The sequence below is a fragment of the Electrona antarctica genome, assembly GCF_951216825.1.
Source record: "Electrona antarctica genome assembly, chromosome: 12".
NCBI lineage: Eukaryota > Metazoa > Chordata > Actinopteri > Myctophiformes > Myctophidae > Electrona > Electrona antarctica.
The window spans coordinates 14,546,774-14,574,145 of record NC_136793.1 but is presented as its reverse complement, the minus strand read 5'-3'; the positions used below and the strand labels follow the sequence as shown (position 1 = coordinate 14,574,145).

Sequence of the window (27,372 nt, the reverse complement as noted above, 5' to 3'; positions counted from 1 at the left end):
AAAAACAAACACTGTCAGCATCCTACAAAGTCAGGATTGTACCTCTATGTCCCATCAGTCCTGTGTTTCCTCAACCATCACGATAACCACACTCCTCACCCTAACTTCAACTGCTGGGCGATAAATTGAATTTTTAAGATCGTGATTTAGATTTTTTAGATTCCCACCACTCCCCTTTAATCCTCTGTTCATCCAATTGTCTCTGTAGCACGAGAGCCTGCTTCTGTTCTTCCAAAAGAAGTTTCTCCCTTTTATCCGCTTTATCCGCTTGTTCCTTGAAATAAAACAGACAAATTAGACGATACCATAAGATATAAAAACACCTTCTACACTTTGCACACAATATTAATTTCTGATCAATTCTGGTGTCGGACCAGACGACATGCAAAGTACAGTATTTCAGTTTAAAAAGGAAGAATATACAGGTATATATATATATATATATATATATATTAGGGATGCACCGATATGGAAATTATTGGCCGATACCGATGTTTAAAATTTAGCCGATAGCCAATACTGATATATGTTTATTTAGTTTGTTGTTTTCATTTCCCCCTTTTGTGAATAAATCTTCAATACAAATACATCTTCAATACAAGAAATAAATGTTCAGAATCTAGGCCTACAGCTTGGTAGATTGCAGATAACCAACACACCAACATAGCCAATGCAAAATGTACGCGTCAACAACAGATAAACATGAGCTACTGCCATCGATTAATGTCAGTTTTATTTGCAGATACCGATATTACCCGATAACAGCAATATCGGCCGATACCGATTATGTGGCCTATACATCGGTGCATGCTAAAAAAATTAAAAAGTAAAAGTAAAAATTATAATATATACACGTCAAATGTATGTGATTGTATGTGATTGCTCTGTACAGAAAGGTTTTCAGGTTTAAAAAGCTAAACGAAATGAAACGTGAAGAAAATCCAAAAGAACGACAGGCCAATATCATCACTTACAGCCATCATCGTCTTGTGCCTGTCGTCGGCATCTTTCTTGTCTTTTGCCATCTTGGCATCGAGCTGTTTGATATGCTCCTGTTGGGTTCTCTTCTGCTGAGCCATGTCCACCTCCAGTGCCTTCTGTTTCAGCTCCATGGCCTGTCTCTCTCTCTCTGCCTTCTCCCATTTCACTTTCTCCGCTGTAGGAAACCAATAAGACAGAACCATTAAAAAAAAAAACACTGTCAGCATCCTACAAAGTCAGGATTGTACCTCTATGTCCCATCAGTCCTGCGTTTCCTCAACCATCACGATAACCACACTCCTCACCCTAACTTCCACTGCTGGGCGATAAATTGAATTTTTAAGATCGTGATTTAGATTTTTTAGATTCCCACCACTCCCCTTTAATCCTCTGTTCATCCAATTGTCTCTGTAGCACGAGAGCCTGCTTCTGTTCTTCCAGACGAAGTTTCTCCCTTTTATCCGCTTTATCCGCTTGTTCCTTGAAATCCTGAAATAAAACAGACAAATTAGACGATACCATAAGATATAAAAACACCTTCTACACTTTGCACACAATATTCATTTCTGATCAATTCTGGTGTCGGACCAGACGACATGCAAAGTACAGTAATTCAGTTTAAAAAGGAAGAATATACAGGTATATATATATATATATATATATATATATATATATATATATATATATAGGGATTAGGGATGCACCGATATGGAAATTATTGGCCGATACCGATGTTTAAAATTTAGCCGATAGCCAATACTGATATATGTTTATTTAGTTTGTTGTTTTCATTTCCCCCTTTTGTGAATAAATCTTCAATACAAATACATCTTCAATACAAGAAATAAATGTTCAGAATCTAGGCCTACAGCTTGGTAGATTGCAGATAACCAACACACCAACATAGCCAATGCAAAATGTACCCGTCAACAACAGATAAACATGAGCTACTGCCATCGATTAATGTCAGTTTTATTTGCAGATACCGATATTACCCGATAACAGCAATATCGGCCGATACCGATTATGTGGCCTATACATCGGTGCATGCTAAAAAAATAAAAAAGTAAAAGTAAAAATTATAATATATACACGTCAAATGTATGTGATTGTATGCGATTGCTCTGTACAGAAAGGTTTTCAGGTTTAAAAAGCTAAACGAAATGAAACGTGAAGAAAATCCAAAAGAACGACAGGCCAATATCATCACTTACAGCCATCATCTTCTTGTGCCTGTCGTCGGCATCTTTCTTGTCTATTGCCATCTTGGCATTGAGCTGTTTGATATGCTCCTGTTGGGTTCTCTTCTGCTGAGCCATGTCCACCTCCAGTGCCTTCTGTTTCAGCTCCATGGCCTGTCTCTCTCTCTCTGCCTTCTCCCATTTCACTTTCTCCGCTGTAGGAAACCAATAAAACAGAACCATTCTACAGAAAAACAGTCACCATCCTACAAAGTCGGGATTGTATGTCCCATGAGCCCTGTGTTTCCTCAACCATAACCATAACCACACTCCTAAACCCAACCACAAAACTAACTGTAACCCCCAGAACTGGACGATTAACACATTCCGTCCGTAGGACGTGGCCACACGTCCTAGGGATTCCAACCGATGCATGCATTGGACGTGTGTACACGTCCTAGCGCATCCTCAATGATACCAGGCGAGAGAAGAATATTCTGAAATTTTTCCTTTTTTTATTTTTCAGTCCGACTCTTGGCCACCGTACGCGTCACTCTGCAGTCATATTAGCTTACCGTTGACTTAGCTGTTAGCGCGGCAGAAAGAATGCCTCGTCTCTCCTAATCCGCTCTCCGTGGTTTTGATCTGATGCATATACTAGCGCTTCATTTCTGCTCCTCATCCGTCTCTCACACAAAATATGAACGCTTTTTGGAGCTTCTAGCGATATAATAAAATCGAGACCAAGGTAAGCTAGCAAAATATTTCTCCGTTTTTTTCCCGGATTGTTTCCGGGGCGTGGGGGGGAGGGGTTTCAGAGTAAAAGCGGCCATTTCTTTCCGGCACCCCAGAGCTCCTATTTTGAAGGAATCTCGGGAATGATTGTGTTAATTGAATTTTTAACTCTTAAAAATCACACCCAGGTGTGTCATGTTTTCTACTACACCTTCTTCTCTCCGCTGTGCCTCAGAGAGGCCTTTATCTGCTGCCAGTATGGCCTTGCCGACGACCACCTTCTTATCTAGGTATATCTTCAGCACCTCCTCAGCCTGCTCACGCGCACACACACACACACACACACACACACACACACACACACACACACACACACACACACACACACACACACACACACACACACACACACACACACCTCATCAGTATATGGTCATTCTCTGACTCGGATCAAAAGTTGGCAGGAATCTGAATCAGACTCACCTTGACTCCTTTGCCTTCTGCACGTCTGTATGTATCAGTCATCTCCTCGCGGTTCTGGCGGAACATCTTGTATCCTCCAAGAACTGAGTAGAGACCAGCTCCCAGGTTGTTCTCCAGAGGCTCAAAGACTCCTTTGATGATTTGTTCACATGCCTTCATGGACTCGTTGATGTTCTTCTCACAGATCTGATTGTATGCCCCCTTTAGTACAATCTAAAAACACAGTGGTAACAATAATGAACATGGTTTTACTAGTCATGGGGTGCACTGGTCGGGGGTGCGACAACGCAGCGTTCCACTTTTTCTTTTTGCAGGATCACGCTCATACACAATCGCATGGCGTGCACTTACGTGCCTGGCCCGCAACCATGCATTCCCATACTATCACACACTGCTGTTGTAGCGTAGCACGCTTGGTCTCACCAAAACACTGTGAAATAACACGGCATGGCAATTCCGTAGCCTACATACACTAGTGGAAAACCCCCAAATCCGTACCTACTTCACTGAAATCCTCCCAATAGACAACGACAGAGGGGCACCGTCTCTACCGAACTGGAGGGGCGTCGTCTCTACCAAACTTTAGCCACAAGAGACAGAGAAAGCGCAATAAAGGCCTGGTATAATGAAAAATATGGCATTCGCCTTTTTATTTTGACGTTTCACTCTGTCTGTTTTTGAACGTCGCATCCCTCCAGGCTATGGGACGTAGCTCTGCTATGTCACAGACTGAGACAGACAGCAACGCTCAAGGCTTATTTCTACCCTATAATGTTTTCAGATACATATTTTAGCGTGCTGCTGAAGTTTAAAACGAGTAATACACTGTCTGGATGTCATCTTGAATGGGATTAAAAAAACGGAGTAGTTCTGTAATCATCAGCAGCTGTGTTTGGATGGACGCGCAGAAATGGTAATAATACAAGTGAATGAAATCAAGATTCATTAATATGCATGTGAGCCGCTACATGTCATCACACAGCACATTTCCGTTTAAAGGTAGTAATTAAAGGACCAAACAGTCCTGAAAGGACTTGGTCCTTTGTTTTTGTAGTTTTTTTTCTTCTTCCGCCATGAATGAAGGTTTTATGAGCCAATGAAAATTCCCGTTTTGTGAAAATTCTTCTTTTGTCCCTAATACATACATGCAGCGTCATATGCTTTTGCAACTTTACAGTATGATCATGCCAAATAGCACTGAAACCAGCCTTAAAAAACATGAACAGCGAACACAATGTAGTAATGAATAATGGACCAGGACACACATCATTGTCATCACAAACACTGAATGATTCTGCTGTTAACAATAGAACAATGTCATGTAAACCACATGGTCTAGTGGTTAAGATGTTGGACTTTAATGCGGGAGGCCCAAGTTCGAATCCTGGGTGTTACATTGGTGCCGTGACCCGGATCGGGTTTCCCTGTGGGAGGTCAAAAGTGAGGTGAGTGTAGCAGAGTGGCACAGAGCCTCTGCCTGATGCCCTCAACAGTCTGATATCTCCCCTGGTTCAGAGATATATCCCTTTGGTCTAGTGGTTAAGATGTTGGACTTTCACGCGGGAGGCCCGAGTTTGAAACCCGGGCATTACACATGTAGATCTGTTTGAGTACTTATGCGTTGGTACTCAAAGTAGATTTGCCTATTGCCTTCTTGAATGATTTTGCTGTTAACAATACAACATGAGTCTTGAGTCATCAGTATGAGTCTTCAAGAATGCTGCCTTCTTGAATGATTTTGCCCCCCCCCCTTCTTCAGGCAGGTGCACGTCTTTGTGCGCATTTTTCTGAGTACATTGAGCCCTGCCTACGCACCCGTCTCAGAGCATATAGGTGTGCATACGACTTTGTTGCCTGTACATACTATAGTGAAAGTCATGCCTCTGTCGCGGTCAAAACAGTAATAGTGTACGGATAATGTACGGATTTTGGGGTTTTCTAGGCATGAATGTATGGAATTGCCAATCCGCTATTACACCGTGTTTGGGTGAGATCGGGCTCAGCAGATTAGTTGTTGGTAGAGTAGGAAAACAACAGCCACCAGATAAAAGGGAAATGAGTTAAACAACAACTGTATTAAACAAGGGACTTAAAAGCACAATCATTTTGACAAAGTTTTAGAGGATTTAAAAAAAAAGTGTTGCATAAGGTGACCAAAACACACAATATGAAAATAATGGATGATGATTCCCAACACATACCAGAAGCTTCTTCATATATTCTTGCTTGTCGTCTCTGAAAGAACGTTTCATGAAGAGTACCAGGGCGTCTTTCTCACTGGACGCATGGATAGCAGACAGCTCCTCCAAGGTGTTGGTGGGGAAGCGTACTGACGTCATCCTCTGTACATAGAGGACCCGGGCCTGCTCAACAGCTTTGGCATTCTCAACCTCAGCCAGAGCCACCACAGCATTTTCAAGACAGGGAACCTCTCCACTACGGATGGCTTTCACGTATGTCTCTGCCAGCTGACCAAGCACTGTGGAAGGTAGATCCATTCAGCAAGTGTGTTACAACTATAGTCATGATGATAGTTCAGAGATTGATGTTTATGCTGGAGCCGACAAAAGTCAGATGTTGCTAATTCCAATATCACCTACAACAGCTGTTACAACAGCAGAACAGGGGAGGCTGGCAGGTATAACGAAAAACAGAAATATTTAAATAATATTTTGATGATATCACACTTCATTTGTCAGAATGCAAAGTGAGCACGTACAACACCCTGAGCGGCAAAAAGCGGATCAGATTGAAAATCTTAAAACGTGAATAACTCTTGATCTAAATCAATCCGTCCAATTCTAAGCAAAGATTATGTTTTAGACGGGCCATCGCAGTCCTTTTGGTAGTCGCATTATAATTAATCATAGCTCCCGTTGTTGTCGATCGCCTCGGGGGTGTTTTGGCTACATCAAGCTACTTCAGCTACATCCGGGATAGCGCCTGGTGCACCGCTAAATGCGCTCCGTTGCTGCAAATCACTGGGGCTCTAATTTAATGGTCCTAAATACCCCCGGGTGGTCTGATTTAATGGTCCTAAATACCCAGGCGTTCTCATTTAATGGTCCTAAATACCCCATACCGGGCATTCAGAGTTAGAAATGTTCGCTCTGAAATAATATATACAGTATTCAAAGGTTTGCGCCATATTTTCACGATTTTTCAAAAATAGCAGATCTACAAGCTCGTAGCGTGGCACTCAGTGCTGCACTATGAGCTTGTAGATCTGCTTGTAGAACTGCTAACATAATGCTTAAAACACCAAAAGGGGTTCCCGTCCAGAATGGGTTCCCACTTACATTTGCCGGTGACCTTTATGCCATCCCCGACATACTTGGTGTCAGACTTGGTGTAGATGTGGTCAGTGAACTTGTTGGTCTGTTCAACGAACTCTGGCTCCAGGTCGGCGTCAGTCGCTTCCTCCATTCGTTGCAATATCTTAGCCTTGGCCGGCCTCTCAAACACAAAACAATGGCGAGGCAAGAAGAACTTACGAAGGCAGGCACGGGGTTCGTTGTAGTGCTGATTCCCTTCACCTTTGACAAAATGAAACACACACAGAACACAATACCTTTTTACTCCACACAGAAAGGCCATTTCGCCAACCCCACCTCGGGTATGGGCACTGATGACGCAGAGGAGGAAACACGCCGCCAGCACCCACAGCGTCCCGAGCGGGAATCTAACCCAGGACCTTCTAGCTGTGAGGCGACAGCACTACCAACTGTGCCACCGTGCCCCCGTAAAAACCTTCTGATGATGCCTAGTTTAAATGATTGAAATCTCAATCATATTCAAATCATTTTCAGCAGATCATGAAACCTTGTATCTCCTTGAGGCCGTCTTCCAGGTACTCGTTTTCTGTACAGGGTTTCCCATCAATCTCCAGAAGGAGAAAAAAATCTCGCACAGTCCACACAAAGGAGGGAAGGTACTGAACAATCGTACGATCATCATCCTTCTCATTGGACTTAATTTTGATATTCTTTGTCAGTTCTGTCACATAGCTGTAAGGGGGTGATGTTAAGGATGACAAAATAACACTGGGTTTGTAAAACTTTTTGCAGAAGGGTAGATTGAGCAGGGAAAGACAGAAATGCCTACATGAGATGCATTTATTTAGTATCAAATACTGAATAAATGTTTGTTAAGAGGAAAACTGTCCCTGAAACACTGTTTGGAGCCAGAAAGAATCGTATTGCTGTGCCCCTTCCGGGGAATGCCCATAAGACTGACATCCCGTTAGTCTGACATATGTGGCCGGTTAAGACTGAGGTTGGGGTTAGTGACCTACGTGGCCGGTTAAGACTGAGGTTAGGGTTAGTGACCTACGTGGCCGGTTAAGACTGAGGTTAGGGTTAGTGACCTACATGGCCCGTTAAGACTGAGGTTAGGGTTAGTGACCTACATGGCCGGTTAAGACTGAGGTTAGGGTTAGCGACCTACATGGCCGGTTAAGACTGAGGTTAGGGTTAGTGACCTACGTGGCCGGTTAAGACTGAGGTTAGGGTTAGTGACCTACGTGGCCGGTTAAGACTGATGTTAGGGTTAGCGACCTACGTGGCCGGTTAAGACTGAGGTTAGGGTTAGTGACCTACGTGGCCGGTTAAGACTGAGGTTAGGGTTAGCGACCTACGTGGCCGGTTATGACTGAGGTTAGGGTTACTGACCTACGTGGCCGGTTAAGACTGAAGTTAGGGTTAATGACCTACATGGCCGGTGAAGACTGAGGTTAGGGTTAATGACCTACGTGGCCGGTTAAGACTGAGGTTAGGGTTAATGACCTACATGGCCGGTTAAGACTGAGGTTAGGGTTAGCGACCTACATGGCCGGTTAAGACTGAGGTTAGGGTTAGTGACCTACATGGCCGGTTAAGACTGAGGTTAGGGTTAGCGACCTACATGGCCGGTTAAGACTGAGGTTAGGGTTAGTGACCTACGTGGCCGGTGAAGACTGAGGTTAGGGTTAGCGACCTACATGGCCGGTTAAGACTGAGGTTAGGGTTAGTGACCTACATGGCCGGTTAAGACTGAGGTTAGGGTTAGTGACCTACCTGGCTGGTTAACAGTGCCGGTTCTAGGCGTTTAGTGGCCCTAAGCAACATAATATTATGTGCCCCCCCCCCCCCCCCCTGCACTGCACCGACAGGGGGGGTGGTCAGGTGGGGCGCTAGCCCCCCCGGGTCCAGAAAAATCTGTAAATTTGCCATGAAAATGCTTCAATCTGGTGCACTTTGAGATCAAAATTAAGAGGCTAGATCAGGCCGCCAGTTGATATTAACCTGCGGGCCGCATTAGGTGAAGGTGGGGGCCACATGTGACCCTCAGGCCGCCAGTTGATATTAACCTGCGGGCCGCATTAGGTGAAGGTGGGGGCCACATGTGGCCCTCAGGCCGCCAGTTGATATTAACCTGCGGGCCGCATTAGGTGAAGGTGGGGGCCACATGTGGGGGCCCAGTGTGGATGGTATGACAGACTGACTGGTATAAACAGTGCCCCCAGTGGGGAGGGATGGTATGACAGACTGACTGGTATAAACAGCGCCCCCAGTGGGGAGGGAGGGTATGACAGACTGACTGGTATAAACAGCGCCCCCGGTGTAGAGGGATGGTATGACAGACTGGTATAAACAGCGCCCCCAGTGGGGAGGGATGGTATGACAGACTGACTGGTATAAACAGCGCCCCCGGTGTAGAGGGATGGTATGACAGACTGGTATAAACATCGCCCCCAGTGGGGAGGGATGGTATGACAGACTGGTATAAACAGTGCCCCCAGTGGGGAGGGATGGTATGACAGACTGACTGGTATAAACAGTGCCCCCAGTGGGGAGGGATGGTATGACAGAGAGACTGGTATAAACAGCATCCCCAGTGGGGAGGGATGGTATAAACAGCACCCCCAGTGTAGAGGGATGGTATAAACAGCGCCCCCAGTGGGGAGGGATGGTATGACAGACTGACTGGTATAAACAGCGCCCCCAGTGGGGAGTGATGGTATGACAGAGAGACTGGTATAAACAGCGTCCCCCAGTGGGGAGGGATGGTATGACAGACTGACTGGTATAAACAGTGCCCCCCAGTGGGGAGGGATGGTATGACAGATAGACTGGTATAAACAGTGTCCCCAGTGGGGAGGGATGGTATAAACAGCACCCCCAGTGTAGAGGGATGCTATAAACAGCGCCCCCAGTGTAGAGGGATGGTATAAACAGCGCCCCCAGTGTAGAGGGATGGTATAAACATCCCTCAACTGTAGGCTGGGGGCCACATGTGGCCCCCAGCCTACAGTTGATATTAACCTGCGGACCGCATTAAGTGAAGGTGGGGGCCACATGTGGCCCCCAGGCCGCCAGTTGATATTAACCTGCGGGCTGCATTAAGTGAAGGTGGGGGCCACATGTGGCCCTCAGGCCGCCAGTAGCCCATGTATGGGATAGGGGATACATTAAAAAGAGAAAAAAAAACTTCTCCCTGTGATGTGGCCCCCTCAGTGGTTGTGGCCCTAAGCGACCGCTTATACCGCTTATGCCTAGAACCGGCCCTGCCGGTTAAGACTGAGGTTAGGGTTAGTGACCTACATGGCCGGTTAAGACTGAGGTTAGGGTTAGCGACCTACATGGCCGGTTAAGAGGTTAGGGTTATAGACTAGGCTTGATTTCAGAAAATGTGCTTATTTAAAGTGCTGAAGGCAAATCGTGTTAATTTATTACATACATGTTTTCTAGGGGTATTAAGGGCTGCTGAATCCAAATCTGCTGTATGTATAACTCAAAAATGGATGCTAAGCCCTCAAAATTGACCATTTACAGAAGTCGGCCACCACTGTGCTGAAATATATTACATAGCATCTTTTTGACCAAAAAAGGTATAGAAACTTATTTTTTATTTTTTTTCATATATGGGGAATCCAATTAAATATTCAGATTTCAAATAAAGGGTGAGTAAATTGCGTAAACTCATATATGTTGTTAAAATTGTCATTTATTGGTGAATATTTTTCAACATTATCCGATAATATGTATAATATGTTCCCAATTATTGTATACATAAATGTGTCATTATATAAAGGTAACCAACTCCATAATACTTGCTCAAAAAGCATATAGCAAGCATGTGGTATTTAACAGATGGCCTAACTCAAATATCAGCCACTAAAGGTGGTTGCACTTGCACACCGGCCGCGTTTTTCAGAAAACCGATGGAGAAACGCAGCTTAAAAATCAGAATTCGCGCCCGGTGTGTGGAGACCTTAACACCTTGCTGCTTCTCTCAGAAGGAGCTGAACCTCACAGAAAGGCTGCTCAGCTGCAGAGAAGAGAAACAATACACACACACACACACACACACACACACACACACACACACACACACACACACACACACACACACACACACACACACACACACACACACACACACACTAATGGGTATTCTAGAATGCCAAATAGATTGCCAAATATATGCATTATTCTGTATTTCTCTGCCTTCCATTCAGTATCTTTGCTCACCAATGTGCTCTCTAATTCAACTCAATCTAACAGCTGACTTGACTCCTCCACGCTGTCAGCAAAGGTATACTTATTTGTGTGTCGCCCTTATGTTTAGCGCAGATCCTTATATGGACATTCAGTATAGAATCTCTGTTAAGGCAAGACTATAAGGACTGTCTGAGAATGGGGTTGGGGAGGCTTGCGCCCGGAGGGGCTGCTGGAACAGGCAAGGAGGCCTGTTCCTCACTCTCTGTATGTTGTATACTCTGCTGAATCTTCTTAATAAATTCTCAATATTTCACCCTGAAGAACTTTGTCATTCCTTCATCTTTGGAAGATTATTTAATCTACGACCACACACACACACACACACACACACACACACACACACACACACACACACACACACACACACACACACACACACACACACACACACACACACACACACACACACACACACACACACACACACACACACACACACACACACACACACACACACACACACAGTCATTCCGTTATATATAAGTGGCCTTAGTTAGAGTGTCTGCCCTGAAACTGGGAGGTCGGGGTTCGATCCCATGCCTCCCTGCTTGGCACTCAGCATCAAAGGGTTGGATTGGGGGGTCAAATCAACTAATCAAATGATTCCCGAGTGCGGCACGGCTGCAGCTCACCGCTCCTTGTCTGCGGCTCACCGCTCCAAGAGATGGGTCAAATGCGGAGAACAAATTTCACTGCGGTAACGTGTGTGACAAATCGTACGACTTTGACTTTGACTTTGAGATAGAGGGGGGATACATCTAGTGTTGGACATATGATAAGAAGAAATAAAACAGGATAAGAATAAGGACGACCTTACTGGCTAACACAGGGGTTCTCAATGTTTTTGGCTGAGGACCCCCGGAAATGCTTTGGCCATGTCTCGGGACCCCCTCCCCACCCCCAATACCCAAACTGACTGCAAAAACAACCTTAATAATAGAGAAAATATATCATAAATAAATACTGAAACCAGATATAATCATTAAGGAAAGTGTATGCATGTACTCTGTGTACTATGTAAACTCTTCATTTCTATTTTCCAGCCATTCACTTGCAATTTCTTTTTTTTTCTTTTAATATAATTTGGGGACCCCCCAAAATAATTTGGCGACCCCCCCTAGGGGTCGCGACCCACAGTTTGAGAACCCCTGGGCTAACAGATGCATCTCATATCCATAATGAACATGCTGTAATTAGGACAACAACAAGTTGTATCTCATATCAAGTACATAGACTTCATTAGATGTATGTATGTGGAGAGACTGGGAGGGGCCCCGGCCCCCTGCTACTGAAATAAACACACTATGGCAATGATTACCGGAATATTGAAATACAGAGATATTTAGCATGGATTAAAAGTAAGAAATCATAAATTAATGGAGAAAAAAGAAGAAAAAGGAAATAATATACTGTGTATGAATTGAATTGTGAGTCTGTCCAGCGCCTCAGTGAGGTGCATAAAGTTAATGCGAGGCCAAAACAAATGTATTATGGAACAAGTAATTGTTCGGATCAAATGACTGATGATGATGATACAGACAATGTCAGAAGTTGTATGCTCAAGCAAACACTATTGCCCGAAAGTTCTGTTCAAGGCATATTGCACACCGCTTTATACTGCACACCTGTGGTCATGTTATAAAAAGTCTAGCATGCACAGGTTGCAAGTTGCATATAATGATGCCATGAGAATACTCCTTAAACAACCCAGAGGGGGCAGTGGTACCAGATCACTGCTGGAGTGAGGACTTTTAAAGCACTTCTAAGAAATCCAATGTTTAAGTTTATGAAAAGGCTGGATGTGTCAACAAACAGTATCATTGTAGCGCTTTCAAGCCCCTCAGTGAGCTGTTCCCGTTATACATCAAGGTTAAGGGTACACTGCCTAAAACGCCTGTATGTTCTGCCTGTGGGTTAAGTTATGCAAGTTATGTATTTGTTTTACATTCTTTTATGATTTTTATTGCTGTTGTATCCTGTATCCTGTTGTATCTCTTGTATGTTAACCCCGTGTATGTATCCCTATGGACCTGAGTCTGCTAATAAAGTTGAATTGGTTTTTTTATTGACTGTCTACGTCAAACGGTGAATATCAGCAGTCAAAGGACTTTTATTGCAGATGATTAAAGTGTCCATTTCATAATTGAGTACCACAGACGAATAACAGTCTAAGTCCACACTATTGATCCATAATATATAAATGATAGATAAGGGTTCAGGACAACGAGGCCTTTTCGTGGAGGGGTCAGTCTGAAATTTGGACTTAGACTGTTTTTCGTCTGTGGTACTCAATTATGCTTTTATATTGTTTTGTATTGCAACATAGTTACCTAAAAGATGATCATCCGTGCCAACTTCATTCCATTCACTGCAATAAAAGTCTTGCTTCACTGCCGTCCTTTGACCATGCACTGATACTCACAGTTTGACGTAGGACAGTTAGTAAAATTAACAATTACTTCATTACAGTAGTTTGGCCATATATAAATATACATATATACACATGTGAGCCGGTGGAAATTTAGATGCTTTTTGGTTTATGTGATTTTCATGATTTGCTGTGTTTTATAATTTTGCATGTTGTAGAGTGAGATTATTGTCAAGTGATTTTACTTTATCGTTTTGCTTATTTGTGTTTGAGTGTTGCATGATTTTGTAAACCTTATTTCTTTCCACTGACTGGCACAACCTAGACTGAGCTAATGACCTGCACCTGGGTTGGGTGTGGCCCACCAATCAGTAGCCCTATATAGCAGAGACAGAGTTTTTCAGAAGAGGAGAAGGAAGGAGAAGGTTCTGTGGAGAACAAGGGGCAGCTACCACGGCTGGGGGCCAGGATGGAGCCGGGGGCCAGTGGTAGCCATGTAGTCGACACTAGAAGGGCTGTAAGCACCACGACCACGACCCCCATGGGGGGCCAGTGGTAGCCATGTCCTCGATGCTTTAAGTGCCACGACCACGACCCCCAGAGTGTGCGCCCTTGCCGTGGGGGGGCTGCCCAGAGATGAGACGAGACGAGACGAGACGACACGGAAAGCAGTGGAGAGGTTACAATACTGCAAGCCAGAGACAGATCGGCCCAGGTGAAAGCCTGGGGCGCCTGTAAGTACCCAACCGCAGTATTACCCACGTGAACCTTGCTGCTGAGCTGTGAATGTAGAGTGCCCCGGACCAGATGAACTGGCGTCTATTTTATTGTCTGTTTCGGTGACTACAAGAGGCGTAGAAGAGTACCCCTTCCCTGACTGCCTGCACAACCTCCCTTGCTATATTGCGCTTTGTTCTTTTGCACATTGTTCTTTTAATTGTTTGTTTTGGTTAAGATTTTAGTTAGTTAGTTATATAGGATTTGTTAGGGTTTTAGGCTTAGGGTGTTTTTAATCATTGTATTTTCTATTGGCCATTTTAGCGTGCCCCTGTATAAGGCAAATAAAATTATTGTTATAATCCCCCACCTTAATCCTGTTTCAGTCTTTCTATGGTTTTCCTTAATTTATTGCTCTTTTTAAACTGGTTTTAATATCGAACCTGAGTGTCCTTTTATTGTTGAGTCAGAGTTCCCTTGACTCTTTTAACCCAAGGGTGGCGTAGTTCGGCTACAGATGGTTTTAAATGAGTCTCACAGTACAATGCACCCCGCACTTTAATTAGTGCACTTTAACTACACACTGTGTTTCTCATAAAGTTCTTGTGACTTAAACGGCCACACGTCACACACACACACACACACTCCATAACCTTTGATTGGATGGGCAGGACGCACGTTTGGGTGGGCTATGCCCACCCTTGCCCCCCCCTTAGAACCCCCCCCCCCCACACACACACACACACACACACACACACACACAATTGGTTACCACTCTGTCAGACACATTTTTTGATGCTGCATTAAAAAACAATTAACTCAACCTCTTCCTGTGTGAGACTTGGTCTCACTCAGCCTATTCTAGTACTTCAGGATACACTTTAGCGATAGTTTTCAACCAGTGGTCCTTGAGGGGGTTCCAGGTGGTCCCCAGCTAAATGATAGAGTAACCAAATGGACCCTTATAGATCTTTAACTGAGTCCTGAATGGTCAATTGGTGCCACGGCTGATTTCCCTGACACCAATGCCAAAAGCATGCAGGGAGATCACGTCATGCAGTTGCACAAAGGGGTGTCTCAGTCAACGCTGCGGCTGCAGGAAAGGACACATGGAGTGCATTGAAGCGTGCAGTTGCAAGAAACTTGGCAACACCTGCCAGAACACTGAGGATGACTGGGACTAAGTCCATGTGTCTGCTGCATGCAAATACAAGTCAGAAACACAAATTAAGGCTTGAAGCAATTATTCATCATAACAAATAATAAAAAAACATGAATTCCTAAAGAGGCCAATTTCCACAATATAAATGATATAAAAGTGGTTCCTTCACAATTGATCTTAAATGAATATGTCAATGTATTCCCCATATGAAAAGATAAATGACATTTCAGTCTATTTTCTACCTTATTTAGTCAAACATATATAGTTTTATATGTTTCAGCACAGTGGTGGCCGCCATCTTTAAATGGTCCATTTTGAGGGTTTAGCGTCCATTTTTTTGTTATACATACAGCAGATTTGGATTTGGATTTGGATTCAGCAGACCTTAATACCCCTAGAAAACATGTATGTAATAAATTAACACGATTTGCCTTCGGGGTTCATCTTTTTGGGAAACGGATCCAGTCGACCTATGTGGCCGGTTAAGACTGAGGTTAGGGTTAGTGACCTACATGGCCGGTTAAGACTGAGGTTAGGGTTAGTGACCTACGTGGCCGGTTAAGACTGAGGTTAGGGTTAGCGACCTACGCAGGCCCGGTGGCAGGAGAGAACGGTGTAGAGGTCATTTGTACAAGTAGAGGGGGCAACCATACATTTGCATACCTATGGGCACTCGGCGCCTGTCTGTCTGTTAGAGTTCTCAATCTCTGCCTGAACCCCACCCTAACCTGGCCCGGCCCGACGTTTTCGGTTAGGGTAGGGCCCAAAATACACGCTAATTAGTCGGGCCGGGCGGAGCCTCGGGTTCTGTGATTTTCCGTGATTTTTTATTCATTTTATTATAATAAAAATAACAATTCTGTTTGTGTAATGCAGGGGTGGGCAACTGGCGGCCCGGGGGCCACATGTGGCCCCCACCATGGCCCTCAGGTTAATGTCAGAATACTGATATAATATTGGTTTCAGCTGTTACAATTCCACAACATGAAAACATGACCCGCTTGAATTACTTCAGTCTAAATTAGTAGCTCATTGCTCAACACAAGTATAATTAAAGGCATTTGAAATGACATAAAAATGTTAAAGTTAATTCCAATTCAAAAATAGCAAAAAAATAATTCAAGATTTCAATTAAAATAGCAAAAATAGCTGATCTACAAGCTCTGTGACGCGTTTTGAGCTTGTAGAACGGCTATTTTTGCTACGACAGTAATATATGGAATGGTGGAAATGGAACATTAATGTGAGTTACATAAATTATTTATTAGTCAGTTCTCTCACACACAATTGAACCACGGCCCGGGCCTCGGGCCGACCCAGTTAGGGTAGGGTAGTGCCGGGCCTTAATTTTCAGGCCAGATGAGAACTCTACTGTCTGTGCGCAGCGGTGCGTTCTGTGCTACTGTAAGTGAGATGCGCCCTTTGAAAAACAATCTTGACAAGGGGGTCATGGTGGTCAGTTTAAGGGGTCAATGACCCATTTTGACCCCGTGGCGCCGGGCCTGGCCCTACGTGGCTGGTTAAGACTGAGGTTAGGGTTTAGGATAGTGTTAGTAATCGGTCTGACTAACGGGAGGTTGGAACAACCAACCTCTAACCATGAGGGTGGTTCATTTTGTTTCAAAAGGTTTATCTGCATTTTTAATGGAGATTAAAGAATGTTTAAGCATTGCCAGGGCTTTCCCAAATCAATATACTTGAGCTTGTCCAAATATAATTGGACTGGAAAATACTATAAAGTAAACAAATGAACAAGTGAAAATATAGGACAATAGTCATAGATATTGGCAAAAGAGGGAATAATGAGGATTATGAAGGATACTGAAGGTTCTCCATGGATTTATTGTCAATGGTTCCCATGCTGTTGTAGACCAGGGTGCTGCTGAGCAGAACTGCCATGGCAAAGATCCAGTTGTCATTCTTCGTATCTCCCTGAAACCACAATAAATTGTTTGGACGTCATTGTTTATGTAGTATTAGAATAAGTGTGGTGGGGTGAATGTCCAACCTCACTAACCCCCAGGTTCTTACGTAAATTATTAATAAAGGACCACTTCACCACTTTTCAACCTATCTTCATATAATAGGTCCTCACTAATAATCATGATAAAATGGCACAATTTTTTTCTACTCTGTCTGCGTCTCATAGGAGGGCTGTGGGCAGTTCAGAAACCCGTTCACCAGTGACCAATCATCAATGGGGAATCCAAGCTAATAGAAACTGCAGACTTTCTAGTCCTGAAAAGTTGCAATGCGAAAATGGAAGCCATATTCTCGTGATAATAAAAATCTAAACATTTTTGTAAGAAAATATTGTTTAAAAAAATAAATCTGCCTAACGATGATGTCACTGGTGGACGGGTTTCTGAACTGCCAAAATTGTGCCATTTTTATCATGATTATTAGTGAGGACCTATATGAAGATAGGTTGAAAAGTGGTGAAGTGGTCCTTTAAATTGCAACGAAAGTGATTTGAACGCTTATATCTAAATCCCGGCAGCACTGTTTAATGCAATTTATTTGTGTTTGTTATAAGTTTTTTTGGTTGAATTACTCATGACAAAGTTGTAAAAGTCAACAGTATAGCAGCACGCTAGCAGACAATACACTAGTTCTGTCTTTCAATCATTTGATAATTATTATCATTATTGTTGTTGTTGTTGTTGTTGTTATTATTATTATTATATTTTCACAATCTGATACAGATGTGCCGGCTACTTTCTAATGTTTTGATAATTTGCGCGACAGATGTATGCATGTAGTGCATTAAACAGTGCTGCCGGGCGGGTCTTTGCGCAACCGCTCCGGCATTGGAAAATAAGCGATTTGAACAAGAAATAAAATGGTGTCTCACCTTCTTAACATCTCCCAGTCCCTCCGTGTCCAGCAGCACCAGAGTGTGGTCAGTCTTTCTGGGGTGAGGTACACACCACATCCAGATGCCCTTTGTCTTGGATTGGACGGTGCATCCCAGAGGGAATCCTTGACGATGAAATAACAAACCAAATTATAGCTGCAAGCAGCGAACCAGGACGGAGCCAAGCAATAAGAAAAACCACACCTGTGTGAACTGAGCAATTCCATTTCGGGTTTATGATCCGTTCAGGAGCGTATGGTAACTTTCGTCATGTTGTAGTAAATGATTTGTAGTCGCGGCACACTGCCAGACTGGATTACCGGCCACGGTGCCTGGACCGCTGAGCCACGGCCCAGGCCGATTTGTAGTCATCTGGCAGGAAACTACAAGGCGGAATCAGTACTACGAATAGGTACTTCTTATTCCGCCTTGTGGTTTCCTGCCTGTGATGACTACAAACCAGTGACTACAAACATGACGTAAATTACCATCCGCTCCAGACCGGTACACACAGCGATTTTGGAACACATACCAGGCTTTCCACCTGACGCGAGCTTACGGTATTGCAGCTGTTCGTACCCCAAACAGACCCCAAACAGACCTGCGTATTATGCGTATTGCATATAGTCTTTTCCTCATTGCTGCATTCCTTGGCCCATCTTATCGCTGCTTGCAGCTATATAATTTTGTACAAATGTATTCACGTACAAAGTCACGGATGTGTTCCGCATGAGTCAAGGCACATGTGTAAACAAGTTCCATGGCTTTTGGCTAAACGAGGCATGAGTTATGCCTGTTCAATGTACTTGTTATCGCTGCTTGCAGCTATATTTATTTTACAATTTTTTTCACTTCTCTTTAACTGGAATTTCAGATAATGTGTGTGTTGTGTGTAGAAGAACACACAAATTGCTCAAAAATCTAGGCAGAAAGATCAGGTTTAAGCATTTTTTAGACTGCTCAACATGGCGGAAAATCTGTGGGCGGAGCTTACTGGTCAAAGTGACAGATGTGTTCCCCATGAGTTAAGGCACGTGTGTAAACAACTGCCATGGCTTTTGACCAAACGAAGCATAAGTTATGCCTGTTCAAAGGTTTCATTGCACTACAGCAATCGTGCCCCCCTTTGGCCAATTGGAGTAAGACTGGTTTCAGCGTTATTTGGCACTATTTGAAGAGGCTAGAGACATTCTTATAAACTGGTGAGATTTGTTATGATTTTTATCATATAGACATAATTGTGCAAGCCTTGTGTTCAAGACATGTATTGGTAAATGTAACCAGGCCTAGTATCAGAAGTGCATGATCGAGTTCCAGCATATATTATTGTGAAATAATAGGCTATGTGCTATTCTTCATGTACTGGGCGCCTCTCCCTGTACTGGGGACGGGAGAGGATGTGCTCTGGATGGACTCTGATAAGGATGAGGGTTCCAGGAGTGGCCGGAAACTGCGCTTGTAAACAAGGGCTTCTCACACGATCGGTTGGAAAAGCTCTCCCTCTCGGACATTATAAAAAAAGAGTGGAGGAGAGAGGGAGAGAGAGCGGAGTAGAGAGAGAAGGATGACACCGAGAACTGTGTGAGAGATGGTAGCTGGACTCTGGGGTTTGGTTCTCTGCTTCTGACTGTCACTGAATAAACTGAAGATGTCAACAACTACTATGTCTTCCAAATTCTTTTCCATAACAGATTGTTTGTCTTTACAGTGACATTAGCGTTTTCTCTCAGTCAGTTGATTCTTCACATCCATATGAGTGAAACGGCCGGGATGATTTGTTTATTTTTCAAACGCAGTTCTTATATGAGGCGATCAAATACAAATAAAAAAGTACACGAACCCTGAGGACAGTGCCCTCTGCCGATATTGACGTCAGCTAGACTTCGGTGCTCTATTGATACAGAGTCTTAAAGGGAAATACCAAATTGATGTCATTCTAGATTGTATCTAGTGATAATGATCTCAAGTAGGATTTTCTATTTTGTGGACTTTGGAACACGTACTGTGAGTTTGTTGTGTGTATACCTTATAATGAAAATGCTCACCTTTGTTTGCCCCAGCCAGCTTGTTCATGAGGTAGGACTTTCCGGTTCGGTACATGCCCACTACTGACACCACAACCACTTTCTGCTCGATCTGCAGTAAAATATCCAGGGCACTGGGAACCATACAGAGTCTCCCTTTACTGTCACTCTCTATCAGACATACTGGCTCCTTCATGCTGCGGGCTGCCATGGCGGTCACTGCCAGTGGAGAAAACACAAACAACACAAAGGGACATGAGGACAAATTATGTACAATGCTACCTAAATTATTATGGTATTTGCCCAATACGGTGGAGCCTGCAGAACCATTGCGGCTCAAAAATCCACTACTCTGAATGAAGTGTCTCATGCTGGGAGTCTGGTGCAACGCACAGGTCCTAGCTTTACTCCTGGTGAGGGCAGGAGTGGACCTGGTGAGACGTAGGAGGGGCCCGGACAGGAGTCAACCCACAGAGCCTAGTCCCTCCACATGCCAGAATAGTACATCTCAGTCATAGTAGTTCCGGAGTGGTTCCAACGGATTGTGTGGCCCTGGTCTTTCCCTAGTGTGTCTGATCGAGGGTAGCTACTGGGACATAAGTCGGGACTTGATCACCCCGGCTGGGTCACCCGAGTGAGGGGTATGATGTTTGTGAGACCCGAAACCCCGATGACCTTGGGATACATCACTGAGGATACGTCCCAGTTGCATCCATGCAATGTATTTGCAATGCAAATCCACGGGTTCATGTACTTTTTTTTTGCATTGTAATCCCCATATAGGGGGATTTTAGACCGCCTCATATAAGAACTGTGTTTGAACAATAAACATGTCACCCCGGCTGCTTCACTCATGAAGAATCAACTGACTGAGAGAAAACGCTATTGTTACTGCTACTGAATTAGTTACATTTTCTCTAGAAACAGACTATGTGACTGACTGTCCCAAACGACACTTCCTGCGACGCGTTGCGACTCGCAAGCTTGTAGATCTGCTACTTTCAGCATGCAACCAAGTGTAAAATGACTTATACTGGATCTCTAGTCCACTAGTCCCTTCCTAACATTTTAGTCTAGTTTTTATTTGTTGACGAAATTGTAAGTATATTGCTCTCTCTCTCGCCCTGACGTCTCTCTCGCTCACTCGCTGCCTTGCTCCCTCTCCCACGCTGTTGTTATAGAAATGCGTAAACAGACAAAATAGAACATCATATCTCAGGTCATTACTATAATGCTCGCAGCCTGGGGAGTTTTCACTTTCGTTTATAGTCAGCGTGGTTAATAATTGCCATATTTAGTATGCTCTGCAGTACAAAGTCAGCCATACCACCATAACAGAGCCATCATAGAGTAAGACAGTTACGCAAACTCCGTTCACTTCATGGGGCCAGTCCAATGGCGGCTCTTCTATATAGACTTCTATTGGTTTGTCCCTATTTGAAGGCTTCAATTATAGGGACAACCGGACGTTTACGGAATGCATTGCAGTCTTGGGCTCGCACGAGTACATGAACCCTGTGACCGGGCTGTTTTCTGCCCCCGCAATATCGCAACTCTTCTATTATAGATGGCTCTGGAGTCTGCACCATGCCATCCATTTTAAAACAATGTTGAGACGCCAGAGGGGTTTCGTAAAACAAATTATAGGCAATATTTATAGGCCAATATGGTCGAATATGACATCACTGAATTTAATAGCAACTTAAGTTTAAGTTCCTAACACCCCCAAGAGATACTTCTGTCCCTCAAATTAACAGTTTGGACCCTAACCTGGCACACCTCCAGTGGTTACCAGTGGTCCCTGAGGGGGGGTTCCAGGAGGTGGTCCCTAGCAAAATCAAATGATGGAGAGTTGGTAACCAAATGGACCCTTATAGATCTTTAACTCTTGAGAGCATAAAATGAAACCAAATGGTTTCATTTTACGCTCCCAAGAGTTAAATTATTGTTAAACAGACTGCATTACTTAATTTATAAGAAGTCTACACAATTAGAGAATGTAGAAGAATTGTTATTTTGATCAACATTTGCCAAAAGCAAAATATTATCCAACGACAGCAAATTATTTAGTTTTTGGTCTGAGAAGCTAAATGTCATCAAATGGTGGTCCGTGGCTCAAATGGCAAATAAATAATAGACCTTGAAATGAAAATGGTTGAAAACCCCTGAATGAAGGTAATACTAGTCCTGTGCAAATGTAGGGCTAAATACACTTTCTGCCATATAAGGCCTACATGTAACTAAAAGACAAGTGGTCTCAGTGTCTATAGGAAAAAGGCATGAGATGAGAACATGTTTCGACCTAGAACATCAGGGCTGACGGTCTCAGTGTCTTACCTGCTGCAGTGTTGAAGTCCTGATGTAGGTCTGGAGAGACAGAGGAAGTTTAAAGACAGACTATGAAGTTTAATCACCAATAAGGACCGCAGCTCACTGCTTGTCCTTTTATACAGTAGTTTACAGTCTGCAATAACTTCAGTAGGTGGAGCCAGAGAGACATCTCTGCTGTTCACAAGAAGTCAGACCATTTCTTGTAAATGGGTGGATCAGTGGTTCACAAAGTGCGGTCCGTGGACCCCCAGGGGGTCCTTGAGTGGGCACCAGGGGGGTCCCCATGCAAAATAAGTTAGTATAGCATCTAAATCAGTTAAACCACTCAAACGATATTTAGCCGATCTACAAGGTCACAACATGTTGTTGAGAGCTTATCAGCTTTTTAAGGACAACTTCACCACTTTTCAACCTCTCATATTACTGGTCCTTACTAATGATCATGATAAAATAGCAAAAACAATTCTACTCAGTCTGTTTCTCATAGGAGGGCTGTGGGCAGTTCAGGAAACCGTCCACCAGTGACATCCGCGGTGGGGAATCCAAGCCAATAGAAACTGCAGGCTCTTTACCAACAGTCATTAAGACATGCAAATCCCTTGACTCCTTCAAAACCGCTCTCAAAGGGCACCTACGGATGGCTGCAATTCGTAACTGGCCCCCGTAAAATCTGAATCCGCCCCCCCACCGCCCCCCCTTTTTCCCTCACTGTATATGTTTCTTTTCCCTTTTTACCTCCATTATGATGAATTCCTGTTCTGTTCTTTGTCTATATAGAAGTGTCTATTTGTACGTCTCTAAATGTTTTGATGAATTGAACATGGTGGACCCTCTTGTAAACAAGTGTAATGCTTAATTGGGTCGTCCACTCACAGTTAACAGCCTTTGTATTGAGTTTGTGCTTGAAATGTACTGTAATTCTGTGTTAGGACGAGAGAGAGCTGTGTGTGTGTGTGTGTGTGTGTGTGTGTGTGTGTGTGTGTGTGTGTGTGTGTGTGTGTGTGTGTGTGTGTGTGTGTGTGTGTGTGTGTGTGTGTGTGTGTGTTGAAAAGTAATACACTTGGCTTTCCCGCAGACTAGACGCCCGTCGGCGTTCCACTGATATAATTGTAAAACGCAGCCGTTCGATTGATATAATTGTAAAACTAGGCCGTTCGACTGATAGAATTGTAAAACGCAGCCGTTCGATTGATAGAATTGTAAAACTAGGCCGTTCGACTGATAGAATTGTAAAACGCAGCCGTTTAATTGATGGAATTGTAAAACGCAGCCGTTTAATTGATAGAATTGTAAAACTAGGCTGTTCGACTGATAGAATTGTAAAACGCAGCCGTTCGATTGATAGAATTGTAAAGCTAGGCCGTTTGACTGATAGAATTGTAAAACACAGCCGTTCGATTGATAGAATTGTAAAACTAGGCTGTTTGACTGATAGAATTGTAAAACGCAGCAGTTTAATTGATAGAATTGTAAAACGCAGCCGTTTAATTGATAGAATTGTAAGACGTGGCTGTTTAATTGATAGAATTACATAAATTGCAGCCGCTTAATTGATAGAATTGTAAAACACGGCTGTTCGACTGATAGAATTGTAAAACACTCCTAGGGAACTCTCCATGGTTTTGTTTTGACCAGATGGGCAATGTTCTGTCTTCATTTCTGACTTCAGCAATGCCTCTCGTTTGGAATATCAACGCTTCTAGAGAGACTTAAGTTTAGCGTGACCAGCGCGAGGTAAGAATGGAAGATTATGCCTCCCAGTTTTGCTGTGGCTGGAGACCCAAACACAAACACACTTCAGTACTACAGACACAAACACATGTAACTTCTACAGACACACAAACACACTTCAGTACTACAGACACAAACACATGTAACTTCTACAGACACACAAACACACTTCACTTCCACAGGGCTGACACTAATGTCTCAGTGATGTTCAGAGATGTTTTACTTGCCCAAAGGTATTGCTCACTTGCCCGAAAAGGAAATGGTCCATTATAAATGATGGGTAAATGTTTAATTAACATTCAATTTAACACATTGCTTTACTTACGGTAACAGTGAATAAGTACTTTTTTTTTTACGTGGAATACCTACGTAGCTATGAATATGACTATGGGTTCCCATAAGGCCAAGCAAAAAAAAACATTGGTCTCCGATTTGCTGTCATTTTTGGGCTGAGTAGGTAGGGAATTTATTTTATTTTATTTTTTTATTTTATTTTTCGTGGGAAGGATGGGTAGCAAGGAATTTATTTTATTTTATTTAATTTTTTTATTTATTTTTTTCCCCCATCGGCAATGATGGATAGGCTTCTTTTTTAATAACTTCAATATGTGCCTGAGTTACCATCTTTTAAATAATTCTAATTCTAAAGTACACTGTAGGCTACTTACAAAGGAGTGTCAGAACTAGAAAAAGTGCCCCTCGGGGCACAGGTCTCCACCAGGGCAGGTCAGGTTATGGCCTCCTGGTGGCGCTATAATAGGCCAATGTGAAAAGGGTGCCATTTCTTCATACGCCTTTGATGGCAATTGGATGATTTGAGGCATTTTGTTCCAAAAATGTGTTTTGCAAAAATCAACCTGTTGGTGGCGCTATAACAGGCCAATGTGAAAAGGGTGGGATATATTCCTCAGCCTAGTAAGAAAATGTGTGAAAGATTTCACGTAAATTGCACGCTGCGTTCATGATTTGAGGCTTTTATTCAAAACGGGGCAATCTTGCAAACTGTGAAAGCCAATTATAGCTAATTAGGATGGAATATGAAATATCGGACAGATACGACTTGCGCACATGACCATAGAGATACTGTGTAACGATTTGTGAGATTTTTGGACAGAATCTGGAGGAGTAATATCAAAAAATGTGTTTTACAAAAGTCGGCCTCCTGGTGGCGCTATAAAAGGCAGATGCGGAAAATGCAGGTCAAAGGTTTGTCCTTGGCCTCTAGGGAGTGTGCATGCAACGTTTCACGCAGATCGGTGCAGTTTTAGGTAAAAATGTGAAAAGCTGCCTCATGGTGGCGCTATAACAGGCCGTTCTGGAAAATGTGGGGCAGAGGTTCATCGTTGGCATCCAGGGAGTGTGTGTGCAAAGTTTGGCATCGACCGGGTTATTAACGGTGCCGGAGATTAGCTGGTAACAGACGGACGGAAGGACACGCACACACACACACACACGGACGGAGTGCAAAACATACTCTCTCCCCATGCCTTCGGCCTGGTGGAGACAAACATAACACTGTATGCCTACAGCATTTGAAAACTTTGAATAGAATGTCCACACACTGGTTGAATACTTAGTAATACTAAGTAATGCTGATGTTTAACAATAAATCAACTCTTGAGAGTGGAAAATGGAACCAAATGGACCCATAAGGGTCCACTTGGTTTCATTTTACACTCAAAGAGTTAAAGATCTACTGGTATAGGGGTTCATTTGGTTACCAACTCTCCATTATTTAGCTGGGGACCACCTGGAACCCCCTCAAGGACCACTGGTGGTCCCCGGACCACTGGTTGAGAACCACTGAATGAAAGGAATGATAGACAGTATGTAGAGCACAGGCTGGGGCTGACAGAGGAAAAACAATGGTCTGGACTCAGTGGACTGGTATTAGCAGAGGGGGTGAGAGAACTCCCTCAAGGACCACCTGGGTCACTGGTTCAGAACCACTGACTTGAACAGATCGTTTTTAAGTTTGTAATACACCGTACAGGCGCGCACGCGCACACACACACACACACACTCTCAGACCCCCCCCTCACTCTCTCCCGCACGCACGTCAGTATGTTGTTAGCGTTAGCAGTCAACATTAGCATGAGTGTAGCTTCCAGCTTTCACAACTAACTGCTATCTTTGTCAAACAAAACTGTCGGAGCTTTTGTTTTTGACCAATGCCCACTTCAAAGATCATCTGATCTTACACGTGGAGCAAATTAATTAATAATGAGCTACTGACAGTGTTGGGTAAAAGACAACTAGCTCCGCGATGAGTAGACAGCCCTGCCTGCTTGCTGCACTGTAGCCCCATATGTGCCCTCTCCCTACGCTCGGAGAGGGCACATATGGGGCTAGCTGCACTGCTGCTGAATGATCAGAGCGGAGAGAGGGAGGGAGGCATGCACTCTTTCAAACTTCACCGTGCGGTGCGTTAATCGCGCGTCAATGAAATTGACACCGTTAAAAGGAACTTTGACAGCCTTATACAAATGTAAAAAAAAAAAGTAATAAAGCTGAAACATGATAATGTTTTGAAGCAGAGAGCTACTGACTATCTGGTTTGACTCGGTCGGAATTTGACTTTCCTTTTTTTTTCTTTTTTTTTTTTCCACCAAATGCCAATAAAATAATTTGGGTCGGAAACCGGAGACCAATCTTTATTTTTGCTCGGCCTAAGTTATTTTAAGTGTAGCAACAGTGAAAACAGCACATTATAGATAAACACTGTTACGGACCGCTGTCCTTATGATTAATATTGTTATTCTTGTGTTTAGTTAATTTGGGGATAATTGTGATGAGTTGGAAATGTTGGTGGCCTGTGTTATATTGTTTCCCTTTTGTTTTCTCTAAGGTCATGAATGGAGGTGAATGGAGAGTGTAGAGAATAGACCAATTATTTGTTTACAAACATTGGGACTGGGCGCACGGGTGACTGTTTCATGTAATCAATTCCCAACAGATCTCCAAACCTGTTGTTTTGGGGAGCGCTGGTTTCGGAGCCCCCTCTCCCAGCACTGTTCTTTTGGCAAATCTAAGTGAGCAAATATAAGACTTCCGGGGGACGATCTCTTCAAAATAAGAGTACCCTCTAGAGTATTGAAAAAAAGATTAATTTGCACATTAAAACTATAAATTAAGCATTTAAACGATGCTATAGGACACACATTATGTTTCTGTGTAAAAATAAGTAATAAGTAATGTTTCTGTGTAAAGATAAGTAATTAAAAAGTTATCTAAATGGATAAATGCTATTCACTGGAGAGC

The 27,372-nt window shown here is 43.4% G+C and overlaps 1 protein-coding gene across 1 annotated transcript; it reads right to left on the bottom strand.

Annotated features, from left to right (window-relative positions):
• Positions 1-1,320: 1,320 nt before the first annotated feature.
• On the bottom strand, positions 1,321-20,260 carry LOC306934272 (guanylate-binding protein 6-like; the record flags this gene model as incomplete). The annotated part of the gene is made up of 10 exons (XM_079516843.1): positions 1,321-1,470; positions 2,196-2,377; positions 3,109-3,211; positions 3,381-3,593; positions 5,582-5,859; positions 6,680-6,916; positions 7,203-7,387; positions 16,991-17,100; positions 18,023-18,150; positions 20,071-20,260. The coding sequence occupies 10 exons, from the start codon at positions 20,258-20,260 to the stop codon at positions 1,321-1,323; spliced, it is 1,776 nt and encodes a 591-aa protein (XP_079372969.1).
• Between the last annotated feature and the right edge of the window lie 7,112 nt (positions 20,261-27,372).